Raw genomic sequence first — 24,767 nt, 5'->3', positions numbered from 1 at the left:
AAGGAGGACCCAAGTTTATGATGCCTTCAAGAGACCCACCTCACCCATGAAGACTCACATAGACTAAGAGTGAAAGGATGGAAAAAGATTTACCATGCAAACAGAAAAGAAAAATGAGCTGGAGTAGCTATTCTTATATCTGACAAAGTAGACTTTAAACTAAAAACCATAAAAAGAGACAATGAGGGACACTACATAATGATAAAAGGATTGATCCATCAAGAAGACATAACAATCATAAATATGTATGCACCCAATGTTGGAGCAGCCAGATTTATAAAACAAATTCTATTAGACCTAAAGAAGGAAATAGACACTAATACCATAATAGCAGGGGACCTGAACACCCCACTGTCAATATTGGACAGATCATCTAGGCAAAGAATCAGCAGAGAAACACAAGATCTAAACAGTACTCTAGACCAATTGGACTTGGCAGATATCTACAGAACATTCCATCCAACAAGCTCAGAATATTCATTCTTCTCAGCAGCACATGGATCATTCTCCAGGATAGATCACATATTAGGTCACAAATCAAGTCTCAACAAATTCAAAAAAATTGGAATTATCCCATGTATTTTCTCAGACCGTAATGGATTAAAACAAGAAATCAATAACAAACGAAATTCTGGAAGCTATACAAACACATGGAAATTAAACAGCATTTACTTAATGACATATGGGTCCAAGAAGAAATCAAGCAGGAAATCAAAAAATTTATTGAAACAATGAAAATAATGATACATCATACCAAAACCTGTGGGATACTGCAAAAGCAGTATTAAGGGGGAAATTTATTGCATTAAATGCTCTCCTCAGAAGAATGGAAAGATGGCAAGTGAACAACCTAACACTTCACCTTAAAGATCTAGAAAAACAAGAACAATACAAACCTAAAGTTAGCAGACAGAAAGAAATCATTAAGATCAGAGCAGAACTTAATGAAATTGAAACCCAAAAAACAATTCAAAAGATCAATGAATCAAAAAGTTGGTTTTTTGAAAAGATAAATAAAATTGACAAACCATTAGCATGGCTAACAAAAAGAGAGAAGATTCAAATAACAAAAGGTAGAAATGAAAAAGGTGATATTACAACTGATTCATCTGAAATACAAGGAATCATTCGAGACTACTATAAACAACTATACACCAAGAAGTTTGAAAATCTAGAGGAAATGGATAAATTTCTGGACACACACAGGCTCCCAAAACTGAGCCATGAAGATGTAGAAAATCTGAACATACCGATAACAATAAAGGAGATTGAAGCTGTTATCAGAAAGCTCCCAACAAAGAAAAGCCCAGGACCAGATGGATTCACAGCAGAATTTTACCAAACATTCAAAGAGGAATTGACACTGATTCTTTACAAACTATTCCAAAAGACTGAAACAGACACAATTCTCCCAAACTCATTCTATGAAGCAATCATCATCCTGATACCAAAACCAGGTAAAGATATAACCAAAAAAGAAAACTACAGGCCGATAACCTTGATGAATATAGATGCAAAAATCCTCACTAAAATACTAGCAAACAGAATACAGCAACACATACGTAAAATTATTCACCACGATCAAGTGGGATTCATCCCAGGGATGCAAGGTTGGTTCAACATACGCAAATCAATAAATGTGATACACCATATTAATAAAATCAAACACAAGGACCATATGATCATCTCTATAGATGCTGAAAAACCAGTTGATAAAATTCAACACTCATTCATGCTAAAGACCCTCTATAAGTTAGGTATAAACGGAATGTATCTCAACATAATCAGAGCCATATATGATAAACCCACTGTCAATGTCATCCTGAATGGGGAAAAGCTGAAAGCTTTTCCTTTAAGAACAGGAACTAGACAAGGATGCCCACTCTCAGCACTCCTATTCAACATAGTGTTGGAAGTACTAGCCAGAGCAATCAGAGAAGAGAAGGAAATAAAGTGCATCCAGATTGGAAAAGATGAAGTTAAACTGTCCGTGTTTGCAGATGACATGATCCTATATATCGAACAGCCTAAAGCCTTTACAAAAAAACCCTTGGAGGTGATAAATGATTTCAGCACAGTAGCAGGATACAAAATCAACACTCAAAAATCAGTAGCATTTCTATTCTCCAATAGTGAACATGCAGAAAGAGAAATCAAGAAAGACTGCCCATTTTCAATAGCCACCCAAAAAATAAAATACTTAGGAATTGAGTTAACCAAGGATGTGAAAAATCTCTATAATGAGAACTACAAACCACTGCTGAGAGAAATTAGAGAGGATACAAGAAGATGGAAAGATATCCCATGCTCTTGGATTGGAAGAATCAACATAGTGAAAATGTCCATACTATCCAAAGTGATATACAAATTCAATGCAATCCCCATCAAAATTCCAATGACATTTTTCTCAGAAATGGAAAGAACTATCCAGACATTTATATGGAATAACAAAAGACCACGCATAGCCAAAGCAATGCTGAGCAAAAAAAATAAAGCTGGAGGCATAACACTACCTGACTTTAAAGTATACTACAAAGCTATAATAACCAAAACAATATGGTACTGGCATAAAAACAGACACACTCATCAATGGAATAGAATAGAGAATCCAGAAATCAACCCACACACCTACAGACATGTGATCTTCGACAAAGGCATCAAGGCTATACCATGGGGAAGAGACTGCCTCGTTAGCAAATGGTGTTTGGAGAACTGGATATCAATATGCAGGAGAATGAAACTAGACCCATACCTTTCACCATACACTATACTCAACTCAAAATGGATTAAAGAATTAAATATACACCCTGAAACAATAGAACTTCTTAAAGAAAACATAGGAGAGACACTTCAGGAAATAGGACTGGACACAGACTTCATGAATACGATCCCCAAAGCACGGGCAACCAAAGGAAAAATAAACAAATGGCATTATTTCAAACTAATGAGCTTATGCACAGCAAAAGAAACAATAAAGTTAAAAGACAACCAACAGAGTGGGAGAAAGTATTTGCAAAATATACATCTGACAAAGGATTAATATCCAGAATATACAAGGAACTCAAATAACTTTAGAAGAAAAAAACCAGCAACCCAATTAAAAAATGGGAAAAAGAGCTAAGTAGGCATTTCTCTAAGGAAGATATACAAATGGCCAACAGACATATGAAAAAATGCTCAACATCATTCAGCATCCAGGAAATGCAAATCAAAACTACACTGAGATACCATCTCACCCCAGTTAGGATGGCTAAAATCCAAAAGACTCTGAATGATAAATGCTGGTGAGGTTGCTGGAAGTGCAAATCAAAACCACACTGAGATACCATCTCACCCCAGTTAGTATGGCTAATATCCAAAAGACTGTGAATGATAAATGGTGCCAAGGTTGTGGAGAAAAAGGAACTCTCATACATTGTTGGTGGGACTGCAAAGTGGTGCAGCCTCTATGGAAAATGGTATGGAGGTTCCTCAAACAATTGCAGATAGATCTGCCATATGACCCAGCTATCCCACTGCTGGGAATATACCCAGAGGAATGGAAATCATCAAGTCAAAGGTATACCTGTTCCCCAGTGTTCATTGCAGCACTCTTTACAATAGCCAAGAGTTGGAACCAGCCCAAATGTCCATCATCGGATGAGTGGATACGGAAAATGTGGTACATCTACACAATGGAATAGTACTCAGGTATAAAAACGAATGAAATACTGCCATTTGCAACAACATGGATGGACCTTGAGAGAATTATATTAAGTGAAAGACGTCAGGCACAGAAAGAGAAATACCACATGTTCTCACTTATTGGTGGGAGCTAAAAATAAATAAATAAATTCACACACACACACACACACACACACACACACACACACACACAAAAAAACCGGGGGTGGGGGGAGAAGACATAACAACTACAAGTCCTTGAAGTTGATACGATAAGCAAACAGAAAGGACATTGTTGGGTGGGAGGGGGGGAGGGAAGAGGGAGGGGGGTTTCAGTAAAGGGCCAGAATAATCAACCACATTGTATATTGACAAAATAAAATGAAAAAAAATAAAAATAAAAATAAAAAACAACAAAAGAAACAAAAAATATAAGTGAGCAAACAGAAGAGAATGACCTTCTCCTCACGTTAATCCCACGGCCTAATACATAATTATAGGTAAAAAGGTTTTCTGTTAAATCTCCATATATGCATTCCAGAAAAATCTCTTACTCTCTAAAAACATACCTTAAAAACAGAGGTTATGGGAACAAGCCACTCAAAACCTGCACAATTTTTAAGGATCTGAATACACAATTCTTCACAACATCAGTAGGCACATAAGATGCTCACATCATTACCATTAGAGAAATGCAAATCAAAACCACAGTGAAATACCACTTCACACCAACTATGATGGCTGTATCAAAAAGTCAAATATGTAATAGCACATGTTGATAAGGATGTGGAGTAATTGGAGCCCTTATACATTGCTGGTGGGAAAGTAAAATGGTGCAGCCACTTTGAAAAACTGGTAGTTCTTCAAAAGTTTAAACACAAGTGTTACCATGTGATCAAGCAATTCCAGGGCTGGCCAGTGGCTCATTTGGGAGAGCATGGTGCTGATAACACCACAGACAAGGGTTCAGATTCCCAAACCGGTCAGCTGCCAAAATAAAAAAAAAAGCAATTCCACACGTATTCCAAGAGAAATAAAAAAATATGTCCACACAAAATCTTGTACACAAATGATCATAACAGCATTATTCATAGTAGCTCAAAAGTATAAACAACTCAACTGTCTATCACCTGATGAATGGATAAATTAAAAGTGGAAAATCTATATGATGGAATGTTATTTGGCAAGAAAAATGAAAGAAGTAGTAATATATGCTACAACATGGTTGAACCTTGAAAACATTATGCTAAGTGAAAGAAGCCAGAAACAAAAGACCACATATTGTATGATTTTATTTATATGAAATGTCCAGAATAGGCAAATCCATAGTGATAGAAAGTAGATTAGTGGTTGTCTAGGGCTAGTTGGAAGGAAACAGGGAGTGATAGAAATGTTCTAAAGTTAGACTGTGGTTGTTGTTGCACAGATTTGTGAATATACTAAAAACTATTAAATTTTACACTTAAAATGGGTGAATTTTATGGTCTGTGAATTATATCTCAATAAAGCTGTTAAAAATAACAAAAAACCATGTGCAACTTTTTAAAGAGAGCTGTAACAAAAACTGATAACTGTCAATAAAAATACTAGCATAGTTAAATCTCCACTAGCGTTTGCACCTAGAATTACAGTCAGTCCATGCTTTGCATCCTTATATTGTGAGTCTTATGCTTCCTTCTTTGAGGAAGAATTTATCATAATTAAAAACATCATCCAGGGATAACATTCTTCGTCAGTCATTTTTATTTTAAAATAAATGAAGGAAATGCCTTTTTTATCTGTACTTGCAGTTTCCCTGCTGTATTAGTTTTTTGTTGCTGCTGTAACAGAGTGCCACAAACTTTGTAGCTTAAAACAATAGGTATTTATTATCTTAGCGTTGTGCAGGTCAGAAGTCTGACACAGGTCTCATGCTAAAATCAAGGTGTTAGTAGTGTTATTTTCTGGAGGCTGTAGGGGAGAGTCCATTTCCTTGTCTTTTTTTACCTTTTAGAGGCCACCTACATTCCTTGGCTCATGGCCCCCTTGCTCCATTTTTAAGACAGCAACTGCTGGTTGAATCCTCATCACTCTTGACCTTTTATAGTCACTTTCCCTCTGACACTCTTCTGTGTTTTCTGTTTTTATGGACCATTGTGATTGTGTTGGGTCTACCCAGGTAATCCAGAATCATCTCCCTATCTTAAGGTCAGCCAGTTAACAACTGATTAGCTGATTAATTCCATCTGCCACTTTGATTTCCCCTATGCCATGTAGCATATTCACAGGTTATGAGGATTGTGACATGGACATCTTTGAGGGGCCATTATTTTGCCTCCTACACTTGGATAGCATAATAGTGGAAAGGGTTAGGAGTTTTTGAGGCAACTGTACTAGTCACTGCATTGAAGAAAGACACTTTTGTAGGATATATTTAGCTGTTTGTCCTTTATGTCTTCATGTATTGTTAAAGCTTCCATTTAATTGTGAGAAAACTCATTTCAATCATTTTTAAAGTTGTAGAAAGTTGCGTATGAACCAGCACAACTTTCACCTTATACTGACATTAGTCCTCTGTTTACTAACTACAAATGCACCTATTTCCTTTAAAGAAACGTTGTAGTAGAACAGACTATATTTTGGTTTATTTTCTTTCAATCATGTTAACATAAAATATGTGTTAATGTATTTATTTATGTAAAATGGTCTTGTACTAGATTTTTTAAAAATAAAATTATATGTTGTGATAGATTCAGGAAATTTCTGTAGCATGAAGAAAGTAAAGGACTTTAAGGATTGCCATCTGTATCATTAATGGTCAACTCACTAAAAATTCTGTGTGTGTGTGTATGTACATATATAAAATACTATACCTTTTTTTTTTTTTTTTTTGCACTGGCCAGTGCTGGGATCTGAACTCTTGACCTTGGTATTACAACATTGGGCTCTAACCAACTGAGCTAACTGGCCAGCCCATATAACATTTTTTTTTTAAATACAAATAATAGTTGCTCAGTGTAGAATATTTTTAAAACATAGAAAAGCTCAAAAAAGTATTTTGGTATACAGTTTCCATATTTTTTTCTTTGACATAGATACTCATGTATTTTTATATTTTTCATAGAAAAATGAAATCATACTATACATTACTATTTGAGGATTTTTTTTCACTTGAAACACATTTTCTCTTTAGTTTTCATTATTTTAGCTTTTAACTACCCAAAAGAAGAGAGAATAGCAAAATGAACCCTTATGTACCCATCACCTGGCTTCAGCAATTATCAATATTTTGCCAATTTTATAACTCATTTAAACCAAAAGTTAAAGTTTTGATGCTTTTTGGAGATATAATTTCATTTCTTCCTTACAACAGCCCTGTGAAACAGGGTTTGTTACCCTATATCTAGATGGATAGGTATCTTCTACTAGATGGATAGGTAACTTATCTGAGATCATGTGACTTGTGGTAATAGACTCAGAATCTCTGCTGTTTTCATGGCCCTATGGAGTTGGCATATTTCATAATTGCAAATCAAAAGTAAAAGTGTCGGTAACCTGTTATCTCTTAAATGTGTTCTAGAAACCACATCGTTCTACAGGAAAATGCACAGCATGCCACCCGGTTCATAGCTCTGGCAAATGTTGGAAACCCAGAAAAGAAAAAGGTAGAGATTTGAGAATTTGGTGGTAGGTTGACATTCATTGTCTGCCTGTTAAATGTTTCTCTTGGGAAATATTAGTGATACCTGGAATCTATCTTTGTATTAGAAAACAGTGTAGGTGGTAAAAGTGTAGGTTGTTTTTCTAACTTCCGAGAGTATTTCTGGTTTCTTATGTCCCAAAACAGCCTATTGTGGATTGAGACAGCTAAAATCAGAACCATCAGTCCAGTGGGAAAATAGGCTGGTAATCTGTAAATTATTCCACTATAACATGCATACAAAAGATAAGCAAATACATATTTTGTTTTTTTCCATAGTATTTTAAGCTTTTAAGCCTAATTCTTTCTTAGCAAATTTAGATTTGTAATTTTATTTGCCCTTCTAAACCGAATAGCACTCATAGTATTTTTAATCTATCAGTTTATTCTCAGGGACATGTTAGCCTCAGCCATAAGCTACTCATACTTCAGTGAAAGGGTATGCACATTTTTAAATTTGGCAAGCATTATTAAATTCATCTGAAATTTTTGTTCAAATTTACACCCTACCAGCAGTGTATCGTTTTTTTCCCTCTCCACATTCTCACTGGGTAGTATCAAATTTTTATTAAAGTTTTTGCCAATCTGATAGATGAAAGATGGTGTATCATTGTTATTTAGTTGCATTTCTCTGATCTGTCGTAAGGTTAAACATCTCTTTATATCTTATCTAAAGTTTTCAATGTCTGTACGATTTGTCTAAGATTCTAGATATTTATATGAATATTTACTTCTTTGCTACAGGTCCCTAAGAAAATTTTATCAGCATGTATAGTAGAATTTGTATAATATCAGAGAGGGAAACCCTAAGTTGTCTAATTGTAGTTGTCATTGAGAAATGAGTGGTAGCTCCATAATTCTGTTGACAAAGTACACAAAAATAAAGGATTCAGAGACAGAAGCAGTTTGTCTTCAAGGGTTACAGAGCAAGTGCCTTTGGGCCTTATAGTGACTATTCCCTTACCTGGATGAGAACCCCTGATTTGTGTAAGGGCTGGGGCTTTGATTGTTCTTCAGTACTTCGTCAGCCCTTGGTTAGCTCCTTCAGAGGCCATAGAATTGGCAACTGATTTACTGTGTATTCACAGATGGGCTGGTTGCTGCTCTTTTAATTTTAATGAGTTTCAGATGCTTTCTGTGAAATCTGCACCATAAAATAGGTTAATTACATTTGGATAAATAGTATTTTCCCTAATGTTATGTTCTTTTTCTCTAAAGTATCTTTATGCATTCAGTATTGTTCCCATGAAACTAATGAATGCAGCAGAACTTGTAAAACAGCCTCCAGATGTCACTGAAAACCCTTACAGAAAATTGGGGCAGGGAGCATCCACAGGAAAGCAAATTCCTGCCCTTGAGGTATGTTCTTATTGAGGGGTGGTATTTTCTGGGCACAATTGCACATTACAGGAGTATTTTTCCTGGTTATAGTTTAGTACTTAAGACAAGTTTAGGCCTTAGAATCTGAAGTTTTTCCCCCCAGGAAATCATGGTAATGTTTAAAAAGTCCTACTAGATTTCAACTAAGCTCAGTGTTTTTTATTGTAGTTTGAGGTTAACAGTTTTATATGTTAAATCTTTCTTTGTCTAAACTTGATTCATATGTTGGGGTTACAATTTCATATAAGTCTTTCCTTGTCTAAAGTTGATGATCTATTCTTAGCTCTTTGGCAAGGATCCAGCTGCTTGGTAGCTATATAATTTGTGATTTTATAATGATTGCTAGTGGGTAAATAAGATTTACTATGCAGAAATTTTCTTTTTTCTTTTTTTGACCGGTAAGGGGATCATAACCCTCGGCATGGTGTGGTGTGCACCATGCTCAACCAGTGAGCACACCGGCCATCCCTATATAGGATCTGAACCATGGCCTCGGCGCTACCAGCGCTGCACTCTCCTAAGTGAGCCATGGGGCCGGCCCAAGAAATTTTCTTAATAGCAGACTTTTCTGTAATTAATTTTTCCCCCATTAAAGTAATGGATGTCAATTTTCCTTTCTAGTATGCATGGTCTGCTTTCTCAGACTTTTCTTTCTTTACAAACAGCCTTCTCATCTCTAATTAAAGCTGAATTAGACTTATTTGACCTGTGAAATTGTAGGACTACACAAGGAATTTGGGTGGGTTCATATTGTTCTGTTTTAGGAAAGAATTGCTCTATAACTTGCATTTTAACTTGTTTTTCCAAAGAGATGAATTTGGCAATATCTTGGATAAGTGCTGAGAGTCGAGGCATCAAGACTGAAAAGATATTTTTCTTCCTTAGAATAGGCAGAAAGGGCTGAGAGGGAGGACAGAAATGACATGAAAGGAATACCTTGTATGTGAATGGTTGGCTGCTTGTCTAAGTGTTAGCTTAATAATATTTACTCTTCTGCCTTTGGCTGTTACAGGAAGAATCAACCTGTCAATTTTTCTTTGATTTAAATGAAAAGCAGGGAAGGAAGCGTTCATCCACAGGAAGAGATAACAAATTTTCTCCTCACCAAAAGCAGCCTCGCAAACCTCGTAAGTACCTTGGTTCCAGAGGTCTTCTATGTGAGCAATAACTGTTATTTTGAGTTTTGTTTGGAAGGCAGCATTGCTAAGAGAACCTCTTCTGGCAGAGGAAAATTGTGCAATGAGTTATTAGGACCAATAGTAAAAATACAATAATATAAAGATGGCCTGACTTTGAGGCTGTCTGAGGCTCTTCTTGTAAGAACTATGGAAAATGTTCCTTTCCTTTTTGTCTGTAAAATATGTGCGGTAAAGACCCTGAAAAACCAAGGTAGATTTATAAAATAATAGAATAATCAAGCTGGGAAGAAGGACTTTAAGGCTATTTCATTGAGATCTTCTTTCTCTAACTCCTTGTTTCAAAGATGAAGAAGCTGACCTTGGGAGGGTAAACTGTTTTCCATGGTCACGTGGCTAGCTAATGGCATAGCTGGGACTAGAACTGGAGTTCCTGACACCCAGTTCAGTGTTCTTTCATTGCAATGTATTTCCTATCATGTGCTACTTTAGTCAAATGTGTGATTATCCATTTGTGGGTCACCTACCTGTGGATTGGTTACAAATTCAGAACTTTTCTAATGGAGGTTTAAGTTCATTGAAAATGCCGATAGGAGTTCATCGTGAGGAGCACAACAGGCCCAGCCCATTGTAGCAGTGCTGTATACCAGTCTTTATAGACTGTAAAGACCAGAGAAGGCTGAATTCTGTAGAGTGATTATATGCTGTAGTGCTTGGACCATACTAACACTTGGCTTTCTTCCACATGAAGCTCAGCCTCCAGGACCCTGCTGGTTTTGCCTTGCCAGCCCCGAAGTGGAAAAACATTTGGTGGTCAACATTGGCACACATGTGAGTTATTTCCATGGACCTTTTACAGAGAAGGAGATGCCTATTTGTTTTTTATTAACTTTATTGAGGCATAATCTACGTATAACATTTACCCGTTTTAAGTGTATAATTCAATATTTTTTAGTAAGCTTACTGAGTTGTGCAGCCATCACATGATAGTTTTAGAACATTCCCATCACTCCAGTTAGATCCCTCATGCCCATTTACAGTTAATCCTTGTTCCCACCTTCAGCCCCAGGCAAAAACTAGTCTACTTACTGTCTCCATAGGTTTGCCTTTTCTGGACATTTCATATAAATGGAATCATATACTATGTGATCTCTTGTGTCTTGCTTATTTAACTGAGCATAATATTCTTGAGGTCATTCATGTCATAGCATTTATCAGTATTTCATTCCTTTTTACTGCTAAACAGTATTTTATTGTATGGATATACCACATTTTGTCTATCCATTCATCAACTGATGTACATTTGTGTTGTTTCCACTTTATGGCTATTAAGGAATAATACTTACATGAAATATTTGCATGCAGGTCTTTGTGTGGACATGTGTTTTCATTTCTTTTGGATATATACCTAGAAATGGAATTGATAGGTCATGTGGTAAATTTATATTTAACTTTTTAAGAAATTGCTAATCAGCAGATACTTGAGAACATTGTTGCTATAACCTCTAAATCAGATTTTTAAAGGTCAAATTTCTATTAATAGTCTCTTGAATACTTTTTCCTACACCATAAGGCTCACTCTTTGCATAGGCTTTTCTTCCTGGAGAATTATACATGTAGTATTGATGTCTCAATTCTGTGCGCTGCTTCTTCAGTGCTATCTTGCCCTGGCCAAGGGAGGCTTATCCGATGATCATGTCCTCATCCTGCCCATTGGACACTACCAGTCAGTGGTGGAGCTTTCAGCAGAAGTGGTGGAAGAGGTAGAGAAGTATAAGGCTACACTGAGACAGTTCTTTAAGAGTCAAGGGAAACGATGTGTTCTATTTGAGAGAAATTATAAGAGCCATCACCTCCAGCTACAGGTAAGTAGTCTCTGCCTGGGAACATGGAAGGGCGCTATGGGGACTTTGATATTGATAAATAAATGTTTAAGTAATGCTTAACTTTAATATTTAATATGGATCTTCATATTAATATTTAAATAATGGTCATTTAAAAGGTTAAAGAGTATCTGGTGATAACCCCAGAGATTTCAAAGGGAAATGCATGTTCAGTACCAGTGAACAGCACAGACAGTAAGTGCCTTGTTTAGGAAAGGATTGAGTAGTTTGGGGAAGGTTCCAAGATCTGGGGCTTGCTAGATAAGAGTTTGGAAGGGAGTGAGTATTTTGTGTGGAGGCCCAGCATGAGTGGAGGCAAAGAGGTAGGAAGTAGTCTCAAAGCCTACATGGGGCTAGCAGCTCAGAAATTTGGAAATTATTTATGGATAATTTGTAGTTGTGGTGGTTTTCTTTCTGGCACATTTGTTAAGTTTTCAAATGGGCCTAACTCTGCCACATATATTATATAGGAGCTGGCAAAAGCTTGATGACAGATCTCTCTCAAGCTTTCCTGCATTAGAGATTGGCTCCCACATGTGGAAAGCTATCTCATAAGTTTAAGTCCTTACAGACTTAAGGCTGACACAGGCCTGTCTGGTTTGAGGAGAGTCTGTGCTGAGGGGTGTTCCTCCACCCCTGTGATGGATTTGTTACTTCTCACAGACCGTACTGGTACAACCTCTCTCAGACCTCTACAAAGAATTTCTCCTATCCCACCCTTCCCAGGTCATTCCTGTGCCACTCAGCTGCTGCTCTACTGATGACATTAAAGATGCCTTCATTATCCAGGCCCAGGAGCAACAGATAGAGCTGCTGGAAATCCCAGAGCATTCTGACATCAAGCAGGTGAAACAGGAGGGGGCGGTGATGTTCAAGGAGGAGTAAAGGTTTCGTTTTTGACATGTTGAGCCTGAGGTACTATCAAGGCATTCCAAAAATGTTAAATAGGCAGCAGGCAATTTGGAACTAGTGCAAAGGGTATTGATTAGACCAGAGATGAAGATAGCATTACAGCAAAGTCTTAGTGCTTTCCTGGGAAGAGCAAGAAATTAGAAATTTCCTAAGGTGGAAACTTAGAAGGATGGTTGCTACTGGGAGGATATTGGTAATATCTTCCAGTTTGGCTTTTTAAACTCCAGCTTCACTAAGCAGCTTGGGATCTATAGCTACTCACACATCCTTTTACTTATGCATCTAGACTGACTGCTTTGCCAAATTAGAGCTTATAGGAGATGAGCTAGGATTTTAGATTTTTAAAGCATATTTAGCAAGGAAAAAGTATGCTCAAGAAAAAAAGATGAAAAAAGCATATTGTATGTCCTCATACAACTCTGTTTACTTTAGATTGCACAGCCAGGAGCAGCATATTTTTATGTTGAACTTGACACAGGGGAGAAGCTTTTTCACAGAATTAAAAAGAATTTTCCTTTGCAGTTTGGAAGGTTTGTATATTTTTCTTTTTTTCAATGTATTTTCACTAGATCTACTATGAACAGAGTAGTGGGCTGCATGAACAGTTGACAAAAAGCCAAACAGGAAATAGTCCTTGCCTTAAGGGACCTATCATCTTAGGGCAATTCAGATTTTACATATGTGATGCAGAATGTGAAGAGTCCCATGACAAAGTAACAGTATGTTTTAGAAATTCAGAGAAGGGAGAGCTGATTTCTACTTTGCAAAAGGCTTCATGAAAGGGGTGAAGCTGAATCTGAGAGAGAGATTTAGAGGGCAAAGATTGGGGTGAGGGCATTCCAGCCAGAGGGAGTAAAGTGCTGCCATTACTTGAACATATGCTCTGTGCCAGGAACTGTGCCAGGAACTTTACATGCATTGCTTCATTTAATCTTCACAACTCTGTAAGGTAGGTACTGTCATCCCAATTTATAAATGTGAAGAATGAGGCTCTAGAGCAGTGCCCCCTTTTCACAATGATAGAAATACTGTATAAATCCGCACTGTCCAATACGGTAATCACTACCAACATGTGGCTATTGAGCGCTTGAAATGTGGCTTATGTGACTGAGGAACTGAATTTTTAATTCGATTTAATTTTAATTAATTAGAATTTAAATTTAAATAGCCACACCTGGGTAATGGCTACTATATTGGATGGCACAGCTCTAAAGGGGTTAGGTAGCTTGTCCATGGTCACACAGTGGTGAGTTCAAACCCAAATCTGTTAGGTCCCAAAACTTGAGGTCTTAACTTCATTTTTCTGTAGTGTTCTAAAGGCCTGGAGGAAGCTTAATTTCGGCTTCTCATCTCATGCAGAACATGACTACAAAACCATACAAGGAGTAGTATAAGTTAGGCAAAGATTGAAGACAGGAAGTTGCTAGCAAGAAGAGACAGATGTGGAGGGGAATAGAAAATGTGCAGAACAGAGTATCTTCTGATGCTGGTGTCTGTGATTTACACCAGTTTTTTCCTAGTTAGAACTGGGTTTTCAGTGAGCCTTGAACCTTACTTGGACTAATTTGGAAAGCCTCTAAGAGATTGCCCCATTGGATAAATCCAGTAAATGTAGTTGTCTGCATGTTCAAAATGTTAATTGCTAAATGGGAACAAGTGTATTAAGAGCCTTAAACATCTGATGTGATCTTTTTGTTATTGCCTCAGCAACAGGTGCAGATGTGGACACTAATGATATAGGCACATGATTGCAGATACACAAAGGCATTTAAAGCCCACAAAAGGGAGATTCTCTGAATGGTTTTGTGCTCATGATAGTTGTATTCACAACATTATTTTTCAAAATACTAATTTATAGTTATATAGCATTCATAGTTAACAAAATACTTGAAGAGACATTTTTTTCCAGCTGTATGAGAATGGCCGTTCTATCTTCATTTTACATACAAAGTAGGCTCCAGGTTTGCCGGGGGAACTTGAGTTCAGGTTCTTTCAGTTTTAGAGGACTCATGTGATTTGTTTCCAACCCTCCTATTTACTGTAGCCGTAAATGGAACACGGAAAATGAACCATATAGATGCATAGGTAGAGTTATTTCTAATATATCAAAATAAATAGAAATATAAAGCAATGGCAGTTAGAAGGCAGCTTGTGTGGGTGTGTGTCTGTATGTAGTTATTCTTTAGCCCTGAGAACTAAGATAAGTTGTTTTTCTGAGCTTGTGCTGCTGTGCCTGTGTGGGCCTGAGTCCCCTAGAAGGAGAGGCAGAGAAATTTTAAATCAGAGTAGGTATGTCACTAGGTGCCTGACTCTGCACCATGCCCTCAGCAAACTCACGGTCTAGTTGGGAAGACAAAACTACAGTTCAGGCAAGAAGTAATCATAGCTAGCATTGTGCTTTGATTGTGTTATCTCTGTACCTCACACAACCCTGTAAGTAGGGGTTCTTACCTGCATTTCATAGGTGAGGAAATCGAAGACTAAAAGATGAAGTAATCTGTCCAAGTCATAGACAGCAAGTAGCAGAGCTGGCCATTTTCTACTCTGCCATGTTGCTTCTCTAAGTACTAATAAAGTAGTTCCAAGGTGTTTAAGAGAAGGAGAAGTAAATAGGATTTGAAGGGTCAGGAAAGGTAGGACCTGAGCCGATCCGTTAAAATGGGTATGATTTTGATAGATAGGATGGCAGAGATAGCACTCAGGACAGGATAACAGTATAAGCAAAGTCAGAGAAATGTGCATACCTTCTTACGGTGATGTTGAGGAGAGCTCTCTGGCTGGAGAGGAATAGAGAGAGGAGGGGGTCTCAGGCTGATACTGTCCATTTTAATACTTTTTTTGACTTTGTTGGGAAAATACAGGAAAATGGTCAGGGCCCCTCAGATGTTCAGAATCGTGCTGAGCATTTGATGTAAATATGCACGTGTGCCCAGGTGTTCCTTGGTTATTGTCTAATGTAATTGTGCATGTGCACCCAGGTGTCTTGGGTTATGTACTTAAGTATAAAGGCTGAGTGGCTCTGATCCATGTTGCATTCCCCCCACCCCCTGGGATGCCCCCGGGAGGGGCCATGGGGAGGCTACTACTGCTGCTGGAGGCTGTTGCTGCTGCTGATGCCAGTGCCTCCAGGACCCTCCAAGAGGCTGCCGCCACCACCAGACCTGTAAGCTGCTGGACCTGTAAGCTGCTGCTGCTGAATGAGCTCGTGTCGTCTGCTAACAGCTCCTGGGATCTTTCCCAATTACCTAGCATGGACCTGTGTGTGAGGGGTCTGGTGACCCAGTCTGTACAACGGGTTTGAAGGATCTGAGCCCTAGCCCTGTTGGCTTTAGTTATGAATTGCTTTGACAATACAATTGGCATAGCTATTAGCTATTACCTCAGCCTGACAACTGGCGTAGTCATGTTGCTTTACAGACTTCTTTATACTTTTTTTGCAGGGAGGTCCTGGCCAGTGAAGCCATCCTTAATATTCCTGACAAGTCTGACTGGAGGCAGTGTCAGATCAGCAAGGAAGAGGAGGAGACCCTGGCACGCCATTTCCGGAAAGCCTTTGAGCCTTTTGACTTCACTTTGGATGACTAAGCAAAAGGAAGGACACTTCATGAATTTCACAGGAAGTAGTAGCAGCCTGTTTTTAAAGAAACTACAGTCTTCCCATAGGGACTGTTTCCTTGCCTCTTTTTTGAGCATTCTCATGAAACCTGCCTGCAGCAAGAGGCCTAGGATTGAGTATTTCTGGGGAAAAGTCATTCTAGGTCAGAAATACTAGGATGTTAAAAAGCATGTCTGTCATCCAGCTCCAAGTGTAGCTTCTGTTTATCAACATTTTCAAAAACTTTTAAACTATCAAATAAAATCCAAATGCTTTTCCGTGGTTGAGAAGTGTCTTGTGTTCATGTTGCCTATGACTATTGAAATGAGATAGTGTGTGTAATAGGATGGGCCAGAGCTTTAGGCCCACCTGTTATCCCAGAATCACACAGGGTAGAGAAGGGACCCAAGGCCTTTGCTATTTCTTTTCTTATAGTGTTTGTCTTATTGATATATAAGAGCCCATTCAGTCCTTCAGACATTTAACTCCTATGTGCCAAGCATTTTTCTAGGCTCCAGGAATATAGTTGTGTCCCAACATAGTACCTGTTGTCCCAGAGTTTACAGTCTAATTGGCAAGAGAAGGGGTAGATTTAAGAAAAGATGAGTTCTGTTTTGGATATGTTGTTTTAGATGCTTGAGATATCTAATATATGTCCAGTGTGTTATTGGATAATTCTAATCTCATGGAGATCTAGGTGGGTAATAGGGCTTTGGAGATCATCAAGGTATAGGCCATAGGTGAAATTATGAGAACGGATGAAAATAAGATAGGGTGAATATAGTCCAGAACTGAAGATGACCACCTGAGAAATACCAGTATTTAAGGAGTGCTTGGAAATACAGTGATCCAACAAGTACATGGAGAAGGAGTGGAGAGAGATCATAGGAAAATGCTATATCTTGGAAACCAAAAGAAAAATAATTGCTCCTATATATTGTGAACTTACGTGGCCCAGACACTGTTTCACTTAATCCTCACAAAATATGAGGTTGGTACAGTATTACCTCCACTTTACACATGAAAAAACAGACTGGCAAACCTGAAGATTGTGGAGCTTGAGGTCAACTGGCCTAGGATTCTAAAAAAACTCAAACTATGCTGTATCCTAGGTGACATTTAAAGACTGAACTACGGGAACCAACCTGGTTTCCATAAAGACGGCCACTTCAGGGTCAGCCCAATCATCAGTATCTTCGGTATTCTTCCCTAACTCTTCTGATTGAGAATTACGAGATTGTGGCCACACCTGTGGAGATTGGACATACTCCAGCACTAGTTATGCTGTACCCACAGCAAATGAGAGGGCTTCACAGTGCTTTGACAATCTGCACCACAATCCTCTGTGCAGTCTGCCCAACTCTAAGGGAAGTGTTCTCAGGGGCACTGTTTGCCATCACCTCCAAGTCTGATACTCCAGCTCCATGGAAATTATGCACATATGGAAACCAGACTCTTACCACCAGTTACTGATGACCTACTTCAACTTCGTATCATGCAGCGCTCAACATTCTGGTTGTACTGACAGATTTCTTTGAGAATTTGATTCCACGCTGATTCTTACATGTGGAGTTACTGAGATTCCCCAGTTCTATGAAGCAGGTTTTTCAAATGGAAAACCGGAAGCTGGTTCCCCTATGCTAAGGCAATCCACCATCAGGAAGCACTTCTTGTCGCACCATCAGCATTCCCGAAGCTTGCCCAAGCGGTCCTGCAGCACGCAGCATAAACAATTCCCACAATGAAGTGGTACCTCACTGGCAAACCCATAACTGGAGGTCTGCCTGATAGCACGCTCCGTGAGTTATTTAGGAAAAGCTGCCCGAAGTCCAGAGGAACATTCTTTACTCCGAACAGCGTTACATTCTTGAATCGTTTGGGATTACAGGGGAGATGCTGGAACAGGTGAACAGGCAGTCATGGCGAACTACGAAGGCTAATGCATCGGTGAGCCTGCTATCGAGGGATTCTTTCGAGTCTTTCGGATTCTGCAGAATGTATGTACGTATGTATTTAGCGGTTAGCTGGTCCAGAATTGCGCAGTATTTAAGTCATCGGTGGCCTCTGCCACCAATGAAGTGTAGACGGGGTGGAGACTATGTAAAATTCAGAAAAGACAAATGCGAGACAGGTTTGGAAAGTGATTTGAGGGGAATGTAGCGTTTCCGGAGATCTTATATTTCTCAAGACCAGGAAAACACAACTGGGTCCTCTCAGCCAAGAAAATGCCCAGTAGACTTAAGAGACCAACTGACAAAGAGCAGCAGACAAACCTCCTCACCCTTTCGCTCCCCGGGTTCTGCCCGGGAGAAGGTGAGGTGGGACTTGTCCTGCGGCAGTTACCGGAAATGACGTGTGTATCTCGCGAGAAGAAAGACGCGCGAGCCTCGGCGGCCCGGAACCGGCCTTGGAACAGCGGCAGGGCCTGAGGCCGCTTGCCCTCCCGCCCCATGGAGCGGCCCCCGGGGCTGCGGCCGGGCGCGGGCGGGCCCTGGGAGATGCGGGAGCGGCTGGGCACCGGCGGCTTCGGGAACGTCTGTCTGTACCAGCATCGGGTGAGGCGGGGTGCGAGAGGGAGCGGCGGTGGCGGTGCTGTCAGTGTGTGAGACATTGTCGGTGGGACCCTGGGCAGATATTTGTGGGCCAGTAAGCGTGTGTAGTAGCGTGTACGGTGGCGGTGCTGTCAGTGTGTGAGACATTGTCGGTGGGACTCTGGGCAAATATTTGTGGGCCAGTGAGCGTGTGTGTGTGTGTGTGTGTGTGTGTGTGAGTCCCAGGTGTCAGGGTGTGTATGTGTGAGCACGAATGGGTGAGAAAATGGGGCTGAAGGGGAGGGGCTGCCTGTTCGAATGTGGGTGTCCGTGTGTGTGTGTGTGTACGTGTGTGTGTGTGTGTGTGCGCTTGCTTGCTTGCTTGCTTGCTTGGAGGCCGTGTGATATCAGTGGGGACTGGAGTAGACAAGGAAGGCTTCGTAATGGGCTCAGAGTGAAGCCTTTGGAAGCATGGGTAGGCTTTGGAATTGGGGATGCATTCCAAGTAGGGAACAGTATGAAGGCGAGCTGGTAAAAATGATCATGGCTTTTAAAGGAAGGAGGTAGATTGGAAGTGGCGGGGGGGGGGGCTTTAGTGGGTGGAAGACAGCTAACATCAGACTCGGGAATTTTACTTTGATTTAACCGAAAATATTTAACCGTTGTAGGAGCAGTTAATAATCATGTTTGAGTCATGTCTTTTGATATACCAATAAAAGCTATGAACCCTTTCCCCAGAAAAATGCACAGATGAATATCCACACTGACGCATATCCATACAACTTGTCATTTGAGGGGTTCGTGCTTTCCTGAAGGATATTTTAGGTGAATAGATCCCGGATTCATAGTGCCTGCAGTATAGCTTTTGTTTCGTTATCTGTAAAATAGGTATAATAATGTATATACATCATGGGTCTGTTTGAGACTTAAATAAGATAATGTATGTAAAGCTTTCACGCTGGCATGTGAAAGCCCACAAACGTTAGCTCCTGCTCCTTCTATGTTGTTGGTGCCATTATCATAATCTTCATTATCATTAATTGGCCATGAAAAAGGAAATGCCAAGATACAAGTGGTATTCTAGGAAGATTATTTTGTAAAGGATGAATTTGAATGGAAAAATATATGGGACAAGGTGAGTAGTTAAGATATTACTAAAATGCCTGTACTTGGCTTGTAAAAGAGAAGTGAATTCAAGAGGAGAAATCATAATTTGCTGTCTTAAGAAACATGGGTATGGGCAGAGAGTCTACCTTGGGGGAATAGACATGTTTGTGGGGCACTTAGAATGACAAATGTCACCGGTAGAACTGAGGAAATTTTGTGAAGCAGGTTCTAGATAGAGTATAGGCGGAAATCTTGGAAGGAGAGGGAATGGAAGGTGAAGAACTAAGGCATTAAGTACTCTGATAGCCAGACAAGTAGTGAATTTAATAATTCTCAACATCGGAAGGGATATAACACACTTAAAGAAAAGAAGGAGCCAAATGCTTCCAGCAGAATGTTGCCTGTGTTATCTAAGCCTGCCCATCAGCCTGATTATAAGGGGGAAAGTATGCATGCTGGCAAGATTTTGTGACTTCCTCTCTTGGTTCTTGGCTCAGGATGGATGATTTTATCACTTTTTGTTTTATTTTGGTAAAGTATACATAAGAAAATTTACCATTTTAACCATTTTTAGGTGCACAGTTCAGTGGCATTAAATACATTCACATTGATATGCAACCATCACCACCATCCATCTCCAGAACTTTTTCATCTTCCCAAACTGAAACTCTACCCACTAAACAGTGACTCCCATTTCCCCCTCCCCTAGCCCCTGGCAACACCATTCTATTTTCCTTCTCTATGGAATTCATCTCTTTTTAAATGGAAGAGATTTGGGTCCCTCTAGAATCTTAGAGATCTCTCAAGAACTTTCCAGTTGATCACAATGCCCTTATCCAAAACTGGGACATTTGACAGTTGGTCCTGTAGTGAGTAGAGAAAGAATACTCTACAGTAAGACTTGGAAATAGCATCATTCTTTTCCTAAGCCTGACTTAGGATTTGCATTTACAGCTTTCAAGATACTCCTGTTTTGGTGGAACCCATGTCTCAGTATTTCATCTACACCTCTTAAAACACAATGAGGAAGAGGAAAGGTTTATTTAGCTGATTGCTGTGCTGGGTGCTAATGGTGCCAAAACCAACAAGAACAGTATTCTCTGCCCTGGAGGAGATTTCAAGTTTAGTGAGAGAGATAGACATAGAAACAAAGTAAAATGTGGTAACCTATATAATGAAGGTATTTGCGAAGTGATATGGAAGCATGACAAAGTAACCAAAGAACTTTCCCCGGGGAATAGGGTAGCACTTCTCTTAAATGTGTTTGGAAAAACTAATCCCGTGAGATCTTTTGAAAAAAAGATACTATGGTCAAATACTCTGGGTAAATGCTCCATATAATATTCCTTTATTTCGTGATTCATTATCCAAATTAGCATGTTAAAAGTTGTGAGAAGTAAAGAAACTAACTTAACTTAGTATTTTCCAACTTTTTTATTGTGGTAATATATATATAACATTTACCATTTTAACCATTTTTAGGAGGACATTTCTGTGGCATTAAGTACATTCACATTGTTATACAACCATCACTGCTGTTCATCTCCAGGATATTCCAGTTTTTTTTAACACAGATTTTTTTTTTTTTTTTGTCTGCCAGACATCTATAAACTTCCCATAGAACAACATTCTTTGTGAAAGGGTACAATTTCACAGAGTAGGTGAAATATATAAACTAAAGAGTTGAAGGATCTTGCAGGGTGGGATCTTTCTGAAATAGATAACTTCCTGCCTCATTCATGTGGGAATTTAGGGCTTAGTGTTCATGGTTGTTCCAGATTATCTCCATAGGGGTAAAAGCTTACATGGGACATAGCTACAACCAAGTACCTACTCATAACAAAAGAACGGTGATGGGAGTGAGGACTGTGGTTAGGCTAGCTTGTAGTCCATCCTAGTTTCTTTCTTCTTTCTCAGTGCATAGACTATCTTCTCTCTAGTCTTCTGCCCTTCGAACCCTATAATTCAGACTATCCATTCCAATATACGTCTTGCTTCCTCACCTATAATTTTTTTTTCCCCTTCCAGCCCTTGGGCTCTTATATTCGTAAACAGCCTTTACTACCCTCTTGTTTGTGTCAGAGACTACACATCTTAGAAGTTCTTTTGAAATCTCCTCACTATGAGAAACATAGCGTAGTGTGTTTGGCCCTGACTGCTGTTCCTGGGCTGCATTATTAATATCGTCAGAATATGATGAGGTCTGGCTATTTCCTGTAATGTACATCAGGATGGGTTTAATTTTAGTCAGAACTGGCTAAATTACTGTCATAGGCAAGAACTGTTAATTCATTTCACAGATGTGGAAACAGAAATTCAGTCATTGTTAGGATTTTTTTTTTCATGTCATTTGAAATGTAAAGATTAAGATCTAATTTTGGAGGGTCTTTTTGATAGGCTTGGTCATATTAAAACTATTTCTTGCTGTTCTAAGGCCAGGGAGCTCTGAATTATCCTCTCCATTTTAGTTATGCTGGGGCTGGGGCCCTTAGTTGTCTTGACTAAGCTCTGAAAAGGGAGCTTAGTTAGGGAGACAGGATCTTTGTATTTTCCTAGCAGTACATATGAGACAGTGTTATGAAGAGAACTGTTATGGGACCAGCCTTAGTCACATTTTGCTTGTGTGCTATGGTGTGTTTGAAGTCAGCTTTAAAGCATTGATGTAATAGTCTCATAGTTTATCTGAAAATAGCTCAAGAGAGCTGTGGACAAATATGTTTGATTAGTAATGCTAAAAAGTTTTGTTTCCCTAGGTTGGCATTTCTTTGATAGCAAGTAAATCTGCACAAAAACCTAATTTATTATTTTTTGGGGCAGGAACTTGATCTCAAAATAGCAATTAAGTCTTGTCGCCTAGAGCTAAGTACCAAAAACAGAGAACGATGGTGCCATGAAATCCAGATCATGAAGAAGTAAGTATAATTGATGACTTATATTTCTCTAGTTATGCAGCCCAGCCAGATGTCATAATAGGGAAGCAGGCCAGGAATCCACTCTCCTCAGAAGCTTCTCAGGAACATATTTTTTCTCTCTTATCAAATATATGTGTCTATTTCAAAGAGTAATATCACATTGTGATTAAGAAAGTTTAATTTAAAAAATCAGCTAGGTAAAGAGCACTTAACTCCCAGTTTTGAGTCCTGCGTAAGATCCTCAGTTGTGCCCCAGAGCACCCATGAAGTTAAGTTAACCAGAGTCACTTGTTATACTCCCAACCCAAGAACTCAGACAGTAGTTACTTTTCCCTAAATTCACTTCCAAGCTTAAATGGGACCAACTTTCTCTTGATATTGCAATTTGGATCATTTATTTTGATTAATAAACTGCAATCTCTTAGTATCTGTCAAAAAAAAAATCAGCTAATTATCAGATTCAGCTCTCTGAAGGCAGAAATCTATTTCTTCTAGATCGTAGGCATTGCTCATCTATTATACTCTCTTATTAAACAATAATCACTACTCATTTCTTTTACACCTAATTTTTTAAAAAATTAGCATATTCATTATTACAAATCATACTTATTCTTTATGCCCCTTATCCAATAATAGTAGCAATAGTGATGGTATTTTTATGTATATTTTCCCTTTAAAAATTACTAATTTTTAATTTATACAAATCAGGAATTAGAATATTATAAATAATACCAATCTTCCTTCCCCATCTCCCACCCCCCTCCTCCCAATTAACTACCATTTCAAATCCAGTCCCTTTTCTTTGGAAAAATATTTTGATTATAATGTTTTTCCTTCTTGTTAGGTTGGACCATGCCAATGTTGTAAAAGCCTGTGAGGTTCCTGAGGAACTGAATTTTTTGATTAATGATGTGCCTCTTCTAGCAATGGAATACTGTTCTGGAGGAGATCTCCGGAAGGTAGTATAGACGTTTTGAGATGATGAGATAGTAAATCACAAACTAGCAGTGTTTGAATCACATCCAATATGATAATCTAGAATAAGAGTCAGTAAACTATAGCTTGCTACTGTTTTGTAAATGAAGTTTTATTGAAACATAGCCATGTTCATTTCTTTACACATTGTCTGTCGCTGCTTTCTTACAGCTGCAGAATTGAGTAATTATGACAGAGACCATATGGCTTGCAAAGCCTAAAGTATTTACTGTCTGGTCCTTTGCTGGAAGCATTTGCTGACCGCTGATTTAGAACGTGTATTTTTGTTGTTGTTTGCAAGATGGGACTATACTGATGGTGTTAGATCAAAATATCAATGTTTAATGTGCTTATAAAAAAGTTGTTTTCTCTATTGCAGTCTTTCTTTCTTATCTCATTTTAAATGTGCCCATATGGCTATTTTTATATGTATCTGTGAGATTTTCCTACCTTTTCCAGTTTCAAATACTTTTGCCCCTTTATCTTTACTTTTATGAGCCTTGATGTGAAATTTACATATCTTCAATATGGATTTGGTAATTTTTTCCCTTCTTATAATTTCTTTATCATGCTTTATTTTGTCATTTGAGTATTCTCTTAGAGTACAGTGATTAATGTATGTAATTTGCAGTACACATTTTTAGACTCTCTCTCATTTTTTTTTTTTTCCTTTAGCTACTTAACAAACCAGAAAATTGTTGTGGACTTAAAGAAAGCCAGATACTTTCTTTACTGAGTGATATAGGTATGTAATCAGTATTAAAATACCATTGTAATTTAATGCCCCTTTGGTCCATAAAAGATTCTATATACTGTTTGGCAATTAAGCAGAATTGTTGATGTACTATATACAAAACATATAGGTTTTTAATATCTGTAAGAAATTATCACAAAAATCTAACTATCATAGTTGATGCTAAGTTAAAACTAGGATATTTTATTATTTTTTGTTTTTGTTTTGTTTTACTCTCTTTTTTTTTACTTTTTGTTTTGT

At 38.5% G+C, this 24,767-nt stretch overlaps 2 protein-coding genes and 1 non-coding gene across 8 annotated transcripts in view; all 3 read left to right on the top strand.

Annotated features, from left to right (window-relative positions):
* The window catches only part of CWF19L1 (CWF19 like cell cycle control factor 1), a 28,678-nt gene extending 12,168 nt beyond the window's left edge, over window positions 1-16,510 (top strand). For 3 of the 5 annotated variants that reach the window (XM_063102623.1, XM_063102625.1, XM_063102628.1), the window contains 8 exons: window positions 7,223-7,307; window positions 8,561-8,701; window positions 9,735-9,849; window positions 10,610-10,689; window positions 11,514-11,723; window positions 12,468-12,587; window positions 13,086-13,183; window positions 16,094-16,510. In XM_063102623.1, the coding sequence (XP_062958693.1) occupies window positions 7,223-7,307; window positions 8,561-8,701; window positions 9,735-9,849; window positions 10,610-10,689; window positions 11,514-11,723; window positions 12,468-12,587; window positions 13,086-13,183; window positions 16,094-16,238 (994 nt within the window). In that variant the 3' untranslated portion in view covers window positions 16,239-16,510. Of the gene's footprint in view, window positions 1-7,222; window positions 7,330-8,560; window positions 8,702-9,734; window positions 9,850-10,609; window positions 10,690-11,513; window positions 11,724-12,467; window positions 12,588-13,085; window positions 13,184-16,093 lie in introns of those variants that run through there. The other 2 variants (XM_063102626.1, XM_063102624.1) reach the window with 2 other exon arrangements.
* LOC134382879 (small nucleolar RNA SNORA12) lies at window positions 12,137-12,279 on the top strand. Its single transcript, XR_010024140.1, has one exon. It is a non-coding gene; the product is annotated as a small nucleolar RNA SNORA12 (small nucleolar RNA).
* A 2,134-nt stretch (window positions 16,511-18,644) lies between the features above and the next one.
* Window positions 18,645-24,767, top strand: part of CHUK (component of inhibitor of nuclear factor kappa B kinase complex) — a 41,353-nt gene continuing 35,230 nt past the window's right edge. For both annotated transcript variants that reach the window (XM_063101995.1, XM_063101994.1), the window contains exons 1-4: window positions 18,645-18,803; window positions 22,704-22,798; window positions 23,643-23,757; window positions 24,449-24,518. In XM_063101995.1, coding sequence (XP_062958065.1) covers window positions 18,699-18,803; window positions 22,704-22,798; window positions 23,643-23,757; window positions 24,449-24,518 — 385 coding nt within the window. In that variant the 5' untranslated portion in view covers window positions 18,645-18,698. The remainder of the gene's footprint in view (window positions 18,804-22,703; window positions 22,799-23,642; window positions 23,758-24,448; window positions 24,519-24,767) is intronic.

This window comes from Cynocephalus volans, chromosome 7 (genome assembly GCF_027409185.1).
Source record: "Cynocephalus volans isolate mCynVol1 chromosome 7, mCynVol1.pri, whole genome shotgun sequence".
In the NCBI taxonomy this organism is placed as follows: Eukaryota; Metazoa; Chordata; class Mammalia; order Dermoptera; family Cynocephalidae; genus Cynocephalus; species Cynocephalus volans.
Note: the sequence above shows the minus strand (reverse complement) of the source record. Positions and strands in the feature narration are given on the sequence as shown.